This window comes from Polyodon spathula, chromosome 19, assembly GCF_017654505.1.
Source record: "Polyodon spathula isolate WHYD16114869_AA chromosome 19, ASM1765450v1, whole genome shotgun sequence".
NCBI lineage: Eukaryota > Metazoa > Chordata > Actinopteri > Acipenseriformes > Polyodontidae > Polyodon > Polyodon spathula.
The window spans coordinates 2,151,033-2,163,722 of record NC_054552.1 but is presented as its reverse complement, the minus strand read 5'-3'; the positions used below and the strand labels follow the sequence as shown (position 1 = coordinate 2,163,722).

Genomic DNA, 12,690 nt, shown 5'->3' with positions numbered 1-12,690 from the left:
CTAGTAGACATTTGCGATACCGGTTTTGTGGTTTCTTTGACTACATGTTAAATAATGTTAATGGCGACTCAGTGCTAAAATTCAAGGTAGCACGAAATGTTTGGCCATAGCTGTGCACGTGACGGGAAAGATGGTACAAAACCGCAAAGTGTGTGACAGAGGTAGACTGCTGTTCTAAGCAGTTCTGTGTGTTTTGTCCTTATCCTTTGGTTAGTCTTCCTGAGCTAGTGTTCAAAATACAACTTTTTGTCTGATACAGGATTGTGGGACACCTTCCATACCCTTTTTTTGTTGTTGAATACATCCTAAGACAAGTAATGCAAATACAACTGCACCTTTAAGTTGGTATGCACTGCATCAGTATGTTATAATGAGGAAAGGTGTGTCATCTTTCTTTCCACACTCTTGCGTTGGCTGACGTAAAAAGACAACCCAGTAACCTGGGCAGGTTCTGAGTATATAAATTCATTGGCTTCTGACTAACTGCAGAATAGTACATAATTGGAAGTCTCCACTCTATAGCAAATATCATAGGTATCACAATGAAGATTTTGTTATGTTTGGCTGTCCTTCTACACACAGCTACCTCTGAAATACATGACATTGGTAAGATCATTCATTTATCTATCTATCTATCTATCCTGCTACATAGTGAAATTGTATTTATACCTTCAAGGGACAAATTTTAATAATTATACAGTAGTGTGCCAATTTATTAGAACCTTGATTTATCATTGATATCCTTTTTATACCTGCCTGCATGAAAACCTCTGGATGTGAGAATTTCAATTTCTGGTCAGTAATTAGTGATATAGAACAATATGGGTCTGGTGGTTTGATTTCATATGCACGACAAATCAAAACTGCAGGAGCAATGGAGTGTTTTGATACACTTGCACACTAATGTGGCTATTTATTTTTATTTACTAGTATCAAACATTTACACAAGAGACATGGGGATTTTAAGGATTATCTGCGGTTTAGTTTATTCACTGCGGGGTCAGCACATGTACAGCTCAACAGTGCGAGCATCACAAATACAAGAGAGACCTAAACAAATACATGAGAAAATTAAAAACATAATAACGCAGTTCCATTGCAGCGCAAACCATTTCAAGCACACATGCTGCTGAACTGTAACAGCCAGAGAGGCGAGGCACGATGTGTTAGTCTCGTCAAGGCTTGGTTTCGGAACACCAAGTGTGAAGCAATACCGAGCTTCCCCGCCTACCTTTCATCCACATTGCTCCAGAGCTGTGCAATAATGCACATGTTGGCTTTTTAAATTTCCATTAGTAACCTTTATTTTTTTCACCAGTTGTTTCAGGGGTTTTTGAGTCCAACATCATGACATATAATTACTCCCAGTCCAGAGAGTACTGTCTGTCGCAGAATGCAACTTTAGCATCCTTAGAGCAGGTGACCAAAGCTCAGAACACCAGCTTCCAGACCTGCAGGTAACGTATGCACAGACAGAGTGGTTACAGCCGAACACATGCAGTATCTTACACATTTCAGTGTTTCATTTAACTTCTTACCGTTTCGTTTCTTATTTTGGATCGTTCTCTATTGCTGTTTATGCCTGAGGAGTTTAATGAATATTCCAGCTTCGAAAAGCTGAACTTCAAGTGTGACGTGTTTTCGAAATGGCCACTGGGGGGTGTGTGCACGTCACTTCGACCACACATCTGCAATTGTGATCTGTGAAGAAGTCACTGAAAAGAATCTTTCACAAGGAGCTGGAAATTAGAGATGCACACCATCCTAGTGGGTCAGAGTCCTCGCTGCAGAAATTCAGGATTTAGACACATTTTGAAAAAAAAAAAAGACTGGAACATCCTGGAAGACAATAATCTACAAGGAAGAAACAGTAGAGAGTGGTAGAGGACACAGATAATAGGATATTAAAACAGAAATAAATGAAGTACTCTGAATCATGTTTTAATAAAGTATTAAACACAAATCATACAGCATCTTACAGTCTGGTCTATTTTACCTTGAATACCAGTGTCTAACACATTAACTTGGCTAAATCAATTGAAAATAACCCAGAATCTGCACAACCGACATACCAATGCAGTTGCACTACACTGCAATCAAATATCAGAGACAAAAAAAAAAAAATCAAAGTGTTTTGAGGGATTCTTCCAAATTACAATTTGGATACATTGCACTGTAAATGTAATAAGCTGTCCCGTAAATCGAATTCCTAAACACATCAGAGATTTTATACTACACACTATTTCTGAACCACATTCAGTTCAACTGATTTCATTTATTTTATTTTATATTTTTTTTATGGCAGTAAGTGCTTTGGCTCACCCTTCATTCTCATATTGTAACTTTTCTATGGCAGGTATGGATGGGTGGAACAGCAGCAGATTATTCTTGCCCGTATCACATCGAGCACAAGTTGTGCCAGCGGTCAAACCAGCATTATTAAACAAGCGCCCTGTGGATACTACATCGCACCCAGTGCTTACTGCTACAAATTTAACGGTAATCGTCCGGAAGACTCAGAGTCTGAACCCTGCCGTGTTCTGGTGGAAATGTCTGGTCATTTGATTTCTAAGCCAATTAATTTACTTTGTGTGTTTCACTGGAACTGATGCACACGTACATCACTTGTAAAACACTTTTTAAAACAATTCTTTCCAACTTATGTTTCTGAAAAGTCTTATTGCATGCACGTCACCTTCAATTGAAGGCCTTGAAAAATACTTTAGTCAAAACATTTCTGATTTGAGTTTTTGCAGTGTTGGTATTTCTAAATTTAGCACCATTGAAGCCTTTTCTAATATTGCATTTTTATTTTTCCAGTGGTGACAGGAGTGTTTCAAGTAGGTTCTCAGACTGGTAAATACAATTTAACTTTTGTGGAAGCCAACTCTACTTGTGCGCGCCTCAATGCGACCATGGCAACGGAGAACCAACTTCAAATCGCGCATGGCGCCGGGTTCCAGACCTGCAGGTATTTGAAGTACAGTTATTCCAATAATGACAACGGCAAAAATGCCAAAAGAGGATTCGTACACTATGGATACTTCTTAATCTGAATTAAGTTTCTTTTCTAGTTTTTCCCCATTTAATACAACGTGTTCTCTCTTTCAGAGCTGGATGGGTAGCAGAACAGAAGGTGTTCATTTCTCGGATAACATCGACTGTTGGATGTGCCAGTGGACAAGTGGGAGTAATAGAGTACCCGGGAACAAATCAGAATTCGGACGTGTTTTGCTTCAGAGGCGACTGTAAGCATATATTTTGCATGCTTGTATGAATTTATTAATTTATACTGCTGTTTTATTTTTACCATGTTATGTACACAGCAGTAAATATCATAAAACACTAAAACAAACACTGTAAAGCTGGTACTGTAAAGACTGGTATGAGACATCTTAGAACAATACAATGTGCTGTTATTGCTTTAAAGCACATTCAGCCTAAGACCAAAAAACAATTGGTCTCTGCTCAGTTACTTTACAACTCTTTCATTTTCCCACCATCCCCCAGTGGGGGCACACAGAGAGACGTCTCTGTGCATCCTGATCCAATTAACTGCTACACCATTACATGTATAACGCCTATTCAGAATCAAAACAGAACAGCACAGGGTATGACAAGAGGCTTTGGAATCATTTGGGCTCTGTTTCTTCAACAGTGAATCATACCAATGTATATGTGGTCTATCCTCCATTTGGCAACAGTACCATGACTTACACTGAAGCTATGCAACAATGCCAATCCCTTGGGGATAGCTTGGCATCAAAGGAGCAACTGAGAAGTGCATCCACACCCATCTCTGATGCCATGTAAGTACTGAAACCGCTCTGCATTGCAGTGTGTGAGGGAGGGAAGCAGAGAACCTCTCTTAGGGCCTAATGATTTCAATCACCCTGTTTTAAGCACCTCATTGTAAAACAATAAATAAAAAAATCAAGTTAGCATAATTGTATTTGTGTGAATCATATGTCCCTTGTAACTTAAAGTGTTAATTGAGCCAATTAAACCTCCAGCCATAACCTGAAGTAGTTTTATTCTATAATTGTCCCTGTTAAACCAGTGGAATGGCCCTCGAGGACAGTGCTTGCACAACATTGATTTAAACAGGGGAGGATGTCATCTCAAACCTGGCCTACCACAGTCCAGCATACTGGTTTTGCATTATGTTAATAAGGAGGGAGGGAGCCTGTGAGATAACTGTAGAGCTGAATGCGGATTCCTCAGTAAATCGCATTGTCTCTTCCCATGCAGACCCGGGTGGAGCAAAGACAATGACGTGGTTCTGTTCTCCAGTGGCAATGTGACAGTCACTCCGTGTGTCAATGAACCCAGCCAGCTTGCTGCAGCCTACTGCTTCAACCCTAATAGTAAGCTTTATCTGTCATATTTTCAAGTCCTATACAATATAGTATGAGCTTTTTAAAAGTTGCATAAGATGGTTGGATTTTAAATCTTTTTTTCTTCTTTTTTAAGTCACAGATTTTATTCCAGTAAGCGCCAAGGATGACAGATGTAAGCAGTCACTACCCACTCATATATAATACAGTATGCTCTCAAAGTGATTTCCTTATCTGAAGTGAACTTTGTTTTATGTTGCTGTTATTTTACAGTGTGGCTCAAGATTACCATGGTTTGCATTATCGCCTCTATATTTACCATCCTGCTCATGGCCGCTGCCTTCATGAGAGGGTAAGAAAACATGTTTCTAACAAATTAAGCATTTTTGTGTGTGTGTGTGTAATTTTTCAATTTTAAACACACTGATAAATGCACCAGCTACTTTTCCTGTAAGGTATGAATGTTATTGTAAAATTTACTATAATAAGTTACAATAATATAGGAACTGGTAAAAGGAGGCTGTGTGGGTCCAGTGGTTAAAGAAAAGGGCTTGTTCCAGGAGGTTCAAACCACGGCTCACTCACTGTCTCGCTGTGTGATCGTGAGCAAGTCACTGAACCTCCTTGTACTCTGTCTTTTGGGTGAGATGTTGTTGTAAGTGACTCTGCAGCTGATGCATAGCTCACACACCTCGGTAAGGCATTTTATTTATTTTTTTGTTTCCAGGAATAAGTGCATCTGCTGCGCCAGACCTAAAAATCCAGCGCAAGATTCTACCGTAGAGAAAGTCAAAGGACTGCACCATCCCAAATGGAACAAAACTAGCATGTACGTCCCCAAAGATGACATATTCCATCAGATTCATTCATATCAGAACTGTGACACGGCAACCAAGCCATCTGTACTGAGTAAGGCCTTAAACACTGGCTACCGCTGTCATACCTTCACTAACTATGGCTTTGAATCCACCCCCGAGGACAGTGAGCAGAGCTTTGACAAAACTCACCCGGACCACAGCCCTGCTGGCATGAATCCTCAGGACATGAGCCCTGGTAACTCCCACGAGTACAGCAACGCTGCCTTTGACAGTACTTATTAATACATCCAAACTGACTCGACTCAGTGATGACGGACACAAATCGGCAGAATTGAATGGACTTCCTCCACTGTAATTATTTTTTTTTAAATGTATTTGTTGTTTAGTTTGAAAAACACTAGTGAGTCACATTTTGAGTGTTTCTTATAGCAGCTGAGTAATAGATAACAAAAAATTTGATTACTACAGACTTTGTGCAATGTAAAAACAAAACACAAGAGCTAAGTGGGGGGGGGGGGGGGGGGGGGGATACGAAACAATATTTTGGATCTGCCCATGGAGTTTTATTACTAGGGTGTATAAAACCAAATTAACTTGGCAGCTCATTAAGCCTTTTGTTTTTAGTTATTAATAATAATAAGTAGGTGTTGTTTAAATACACTCAAAGAACGTAAATGAACAGAAGCTGGTGTAATTTGCAGGCTGCTATTTGTTAATGTATTTGTTTTTTTGTATTCTGTAAATCTTGAGCAATATGGAATGAAATGTGTACATTGCTTCATACCTTATTTCCTGTACCTGGGTGTGTGCTGGAGAACTGTGCTTCACCCAAGCGCTTCGAAATGCACAGCCCAGCTGCTGAAGAAAGGGATGGTGTGCAGTGCCTGTTTGTCTTTCCTGCAAACCGGCATGTCATTAGGGACCAGCAATACACAAAATCGACTAACGAAACTGCAGTTTTCTCTTTCCCAAAACTTCTGCAGCACAACACTGGACCATGCTGTTTACTCTTGTTTGATATAAAAAATGACCTCTTCCAATTTACAGAGGTTTTAAAACGCACTAACCTGTTGCCATTGACACGCCCGCTTGTTAAGAACCTGCTAGCAGCAGATGTGACGTCACACTAAAGAAGCGCATACTAGTGGCGCGTTAACGGAGATCATTCTGCGCAGAATCTGACCAATTCAGCCAATGGGTGAACGCAGCCAGTCTTCGCTTTCGCACGAAGCTTTTCCACCTTTGCATTGGCTGGCTGGAATAGTCCATTGCAACCGATTAATGGGGGGGTTGCGGTCTACTAATATGATGTAGCTCGTAAAGTTTTAAGAAAGTTTACAAACGAGAGAAGGCCATTCAGGGCATATTGCTTAAATAGCAAAAAATATTAGATGAGTGACAGTGGTGATTTGTTGTTTAGTTTCATGACTTATCTACAAAATACTGTAATACACTTGGACATATTTAGGGTTATCTTTGCAGTCTGTGTGCCAGGGGCTGGAAATAGTTTGGTTTGTTGCCCTGAAGCAGTCAGCAGCAGAAGTGACGGAGTCTTGCACATAGAAAGAGGCTGCTGGAAAGAGCTTGCGAAGCACTGTTTGGTAAGAGGTTTTGTTTTCGCCTTTAGTATATTAATTATACGTCAGTATAGTTATTAAAGGTGGACATATTATCCTAAAAATCACAATATTTACAAATAAATAATAAGATCTGCATTGTATTATACGCACGTTTAATTAGTATGTTAAAGAATATGAAGTACGGGTTTAAGTGAACTTGCTTATAGAAATAAAACCTTCCTGGTCACTGTTTAAATCTTTGATCTAGCTGTACGAACAGATTGGCATCTCGCCCACTCAGGGCCAGCATAGTGTCCGCTGCTTGTCCCCTAGTATTATTCCATTGCGCATTGCCACACCCGACAGATCAATGCTGCAGCTACAAGAAGTGCGTCATTAATAAAATGCGTGCTGCGGTGCTATCTGATTAGATAAGCAGCTAGTCACATCGCTGCTGTTACAAGTGTGTACAATGACTTCAGAGTTCACAGACTTTACATTAGCTTAATAGCAAATTAAGATACATCATCAATATTTGCTATTTTTTGCAGTTCGGTTTTTGTTCTAAAATGCTAAGTACACAATTATACAGTAGATTATTGAGGGTATAACTAATCTGGTTGACTAATTAATTAATAAGTCATTAATAACAGTTAATTGTTACTCACCATTGGTATCGCTCAGATCCTGGTACTATGTTCTGACATGCATGCTTTCAAGACTATTTCGCAGAGTCTGTTCCCTGCTTTCGACAACTGCACCTCCTGCACGAATGTCAGGTCCCTTATGAAAGTTTTTTACCATGGTAAATTTACACAGTACTTTTGGAGTTTTCCCAGACTTCCCCCTGAGTTTTAAGGTGTTTTTATTTATTTATTTATTCATTTTTGGATATTCTTTACCATAAATACCTGGGCTTTACTACAGAGCTTACATATGCTATAGGAGGCTGTGTGGTCCAGTGGTTAGAGAAACGGGTTTACAACAGTGTTTGCTCCAGGACTGAGGGGCAATGTGGCCCCCTCTCAAATTTTTAGGGGGAAATTTTCTTCCGTGAGGGGGTCCATATGTTTGATTCAGAACCAACCACCCTTTCCTATTTTTTGTTTGTTTTAATTATGTCAACAGAGTTTACTGAGCTTTTTTGTGAAGAGTAAAAAAAATAAAACTGTAAAGCTGTAGATACAACCAAGGTGTCTCTACAACGCTCACTGTCACTTTAGGGAAAATATTGGGAAATGTGTCCCAGTGATGCTGGTGTATCTCTGAATAGAGGATATTCATTGTACCAAATCACTTTGGAACAGGGGTTTTCAATCTTTTTAAGCTGCGAACCCCTTTCCAAAAAAAAAAGTCTACTGTGTATCCCCATCTGAGAGTCATAATAAAATGAAAACAGAAAAAGAAAGGTCTGTCCAATAACATGACAACAAAACGCACAAGCCTCGGGAGTGTGTGATGGGTACAATTATAAAAGTTACTGTATTATAACGGAAACATCAACATCATTGTATTGTAATTACTAATTAAAATCAACGAAGCCTCCGTGCTAGCCTTAATCACTCAGAAATGACGTAGGGACTATTCCTTGATATCAAATGGCAATCATGTATTTGTATTGATAATACAATTACAGAAAAGCAGGCATAGAAAAGTTCTCTATCCACGCATCTTTACAGCTGACCTCATTGCAAAACATGTTATTGGCATTTTTGGCGTTTTTAATCTGGCTGTATTTAATCTTGATCGCCCTTTGGTAGTAATGTAGTATTGCGCCAACAATCCGTATTCTTCACTGAATTGAAAGCTAAAAATTCTTACCCTCACGACTTGTAAAATTACACCATGGTGGAAATACTTCGGTTTCTGATTGGCCATACATTCTGTATTTTGAAATTAACCAGTAGCACCTAAATTAGAATAAACTTTAATCGGGTCATTGAAAAAAACAAACAAAAAAAAAGCAAAAAACAAAAGTACAGATCTGTTTGCAGGCACGAACGCACACAGGAAATAAAATGGAGTTAAGCCTAGGGTTTTAGTTTATTAAAATATGTATTTTTTTATTTATTTATTTTTATCCCAAAGACAGACTGCAGTAACCGCCCAAATGTTTATATGGCATTTAAACATGGCTCATTTCAAACGGACCTATTTAATATGTAAATTAGCCACGTGTGCACTGAACGCTCTGTCTCAGCACATCAGTCTGGTGTTAGTGATTAAACGTTCATTACAAGACCAGACTTTGCAATAGACGGGCACGTTAAGAGAAATTCAGCGGGACGTTGTTTTAAGTGACTCTGCAGCTGATGCATAGTTCACACACCCTGGTCTCCTATCTTGTGAAGCGCTTTGTGATGGTGGTCCACTATGAAAGGCGCTGTATAAAAAATATTATTATAAGGGCTATCAAACCAGCTCCAGTCTATTACAATGGTATGTTTGTTGCTAGGGTGTCTTGTAGCTAGTTTGTACCATGACTGCCACACTGTTTGGCACCTTAAACATTCTGCTAGCGCAGGAAAAGGGATTTGACACACAACAAAGTTCAGGAAACTAGGGCTGTACCTGTGTTTATTAGTCCAGTAAATAGCCACTTTCTGAAAAGTAAATACAAAATAAACAAACAAAATCCTTACAGGAGTGCTAAACGTATCAGTTTTGCACTGTAACCGGACAGCTACAGGTAATACCTTCTCTCACCCAGGCCTTAGCCTTCACACAGACAGCTAACACACCTTGGCCTGCTTTTATTACTATCAGGTTTCTAATTAAACTAGAGCCATGTGATTCTGATCCTGGCTAATTCCAACCCAAGGTATTCTGGGGGTTGTAGATCTGAACCTCAAGGACTACACCTTTCCTTCCCTCTACTCAGCCACAAGAGGTGTAAATATTCATCACTAAGGTTAATGGCATGGTATGCAGAGGTACAAAGACAGCCAGCCTACACATGATTGTTAAATGAATAATGTGTTAAATTTGGATAAAGAAAGCGGTTTGTAATGTATCCATTAACCAGTTATGTTTAAATACAAAGGATCTTATTCTCCATGCTTTATTTGCAGCCGTTTTGTTTGTTATGCTCCATGTAAAGGATATCCCAGCAGAATGAAGAACAGAGCGGTGATCTGCATAGTTTTGTGTGTTTCCTTCTTCAGTGTTGGTAAGTCAGTCTGCGCTTTTTGTGTTTTTACATGCTTAGCTAACCTGATCAATACATTCTCTCCACAAACTTCAGTATTTGGAAAGTAACATGCTATAAATGAATAACATGTCAAATGCATCTATTTCTTTTTCATTGTTTTTGAAGGATTTGCTCTAAAGTGTTATATCTGCCAACAACCGGAGCCATCCTGTGAGCAGACTTGTGGAAACTTGAATGATGCTTGCTTGAAATTAAGCAATACAGGTATTTATTTTAAATAACTGCTGCTACAGTTAATGATAACACCTAACTAGTTTAAACTGAGGTCAGTATAACAACTCTTTATTTCCAGGTTGTATTTTTAATCAATCCTGTATGCAAGCAGTTACATTTGGATTTATAATAAGTCATTTGAAATATTGTAGAACTGGTAATTGTGTTATATACTGCAGCATATATATATGTATATATATTGTATATATATGCATTATATGACGTATATAATATATATATATATATATATATATATATATATATATATAATATACTATATATAGATATATCAAATCCAGAGGACCAATCCAGATTTTTAAAGAAGTCCTTTGTAAGACAGTTTTGAAGCCTGCTTTACTGAAACAGAAAGATATAAGATTTGCGAGTGTGATGTGAACAAAGAAACAAATTAATTTTGTCTTGATGTTCATTTTTTTGTATATGTTTTGTTTATCTATTTGTTTGTTGTTTTGTTAAAGGTGGAACTGTGCTTCATCAGCAGTGTTTCCGGTATCAGGATTGTGACATTTTAAAACTTGGGCAGCTGTTCCCTCAATATTCTAACTTCAAGTTCCATTGCTGCAATACCAATCTCTGCAACAGTGGCACGGTTACAGCCCTGAGCAAGTCTCTTCTCAGCCTGACCACCGTGCTCACTGTCTTTTGGATGTGCTTGATGTAACTGTAATTAGATAATTAAGAAAAATGCTTGCTTTTAAGGCTTCCAAATGCAAAATTGTACTTGATGCACCTCGTCTTTCAGAAACCCTTCGAGAAACCAAATTCACATTTGCAGGCTTGCCTAAACACATCAAGGCTATGTTGTAACAGATGACCTTGTCTGTCAGCATACTTTTGCTCACATTGTTGCGTAGTCTTGTGACATTTCTGTTTCTGGTAGACAAGAGGCCAAAAACTTCACATTTGATGCACATCTGCATTCTAAGTTAATTTTGGGGTGTTGCAGATTAAAAGTGTGGACGTGTGACAGCCACAATTTGAGAGGAAGTTTATGTCTGTACAGGCAGAGCGGTGAGGCAGGGTTAGTGCACCAGGTTGTGCCACACGGAGATGACAAATGTCTGTTAACAGATGGAAGCTCACAAGTATTGCTTTATATTGACTTTTGTAATTTTGTACTAAAACTGATGCTGATTTGTATGTTTGATCTGGGGCCAGGCTCACTGTAAACACAGCACCTTGATCAGTTTGAATACATGTTTCAGCTTGAAGAGATGATGTGATCCTATACACGGTATGTTTGAAAAAAGCCAGTCTGAATTATTATAGATCTATGTTTTGAATGAAATTAAATACCAATTTGCAAGTGTCTAAGCTTGCACAGAAGTGTTATTGTTTATTTATTTTAAAATTTCAACAACATAATTTGGGGAGTGGAATCTCAATATGTATTGCAGTAAGCAACCAAGGTCCATTTTACCAAGACAAACAACCCTGCTGCTGTAGTACATATAACAAAGGGGTTCTTCAGGAGTGCAGGGAAAGCCAGTTGATAATCAGATATCAAACCACTCTTGTCATGAGCTTAAAGCAATCAAATAAACCGCTTTTTAAAGTAAAAACAGTGTTGCTTTCATTATTTCAGCTGTCGGGCCACTTGCATTTCAAGGAAATCCATTCTGTTGTTTTGAAGATACCAAGGAATTTGCCAGGATGAAGGGGGAAAGATCAGGACTCGCAAGCTACAGTAGCCAACATAAAATACTATCAATTTCCAAAAAAAGCGGCTATCAATTCAAAAAAATTGGGCTAATTCCCCAAAAAGTGGCTATCGACTTTATATAGTTTTTGCTCTACACGGTTAATAATGAAATGAGCATGTGTTTGTAACCAGGCCTGATGCACAAGTAATCTGCGCTTTCCTAGTTTTAAATGGCTCCTTAGAACACCTATAAATAGTGCAACAGCGACACCTTGTGAAGATACATGTTCTCAACAAGCGGCCAAACCATTAGACTCGATCAGTACTGTTCCAGTGAAAATGTTATTATAAAGAGGCTTGGAACGCTTGCGGGAGATTGTCAGTGCTGTGGTGTGTTACAAGGTAATAATGAAACTCCTGAGCCGATCACTATTTCAATGAGAGAGTTCCATTATTACAGGGGAACACGCTATCACAGTGCCATTATCCCTACTGTACTACAACTTTAAGGTTATTTATTTTTTTACCTTTGTCTGAAACATTCAGTAAGCCGTGTTTTAAAACAGGTGTCATTATGACCAGGCAGCTGTGCTGTTTTTGCCGTTCCACAGACACGCCCATTCCCAACCCAGCGGTTGTCAATGGACAGCGATTTGGAATGACTGCTATAGATATTCAGAAAATAAATAAGCTATATAATTGCAGGAGTGCAAGTGGTGAGTCAGCTGACTGTATCTGCATGACAAATCCTTTTCTTTTCATATGCATTTTTTTTGTTTTCTTGATATGTATAATAAATTTCTATTCCAAATTGCATAATGTTATAGACATTTATGTTACGTGATTTATAAATAGACATTTATAAATCACACGCTGTGTGAGAACTCAA

General features: G+C 38.6%; 1 protein-coding gene across 1 annotated transcript; it reads left to right on the top strand.

Annotated features, from left to right (window-relative positions):
- The first annotated feature begins 483 nt into the window (after window positions 1-483).
- LOC121294496 lies at window positions 484-5,915 on the top strand. The gene is made up of 10 exons (XM_041218251.1): window positions 484-606; window positions 1,319-1,457; window positions 2,357-2,499; window positions 2,821-2,971; window positions 3,112-3,248; window positions 3,659-3,809; window positions 4,252-4,367; window positions 4,474-4,512; window positions 4,611-4,689; window positions 5,065-5,915. Exons 1-10 carry the CDS (start codon window positions 543-545, stop codon window positions 5,435-5,437), a joined length of 1,392 nt encoding a protein of 463 aa, XP_041074185.1. The 5' UTR covers window positions 484-542; the 3' UTR covers window positions 5,438-5,915.
- The last annotated feature ends 6,775 nt before the right edge of the window (window positions 5,916-12,690 follow it).

Coding starts and splice junctions, on each gene's coding strand:
- LOC121294496 (XM_041218251.1), top strand. CDS start 543: ATGAAGATTTTGTTATGTTTGGCTGTCCTTCTACACACAGCTACCTCT. Junction 3,249..3,658: donor GTTTTGCTTCAGAGGCGACT/GTAAGCATATAT, acceptor TTTCTTCAACAG/TGAATCATACCAATGTATAT. Junction 4,690..5,064: donor GCCGCTGCCTTCATGAGAGG/GTAAGAAAACAT, acceptor TTTTGTTTCCAG/GAATAAGTGCATCTGCTGCG.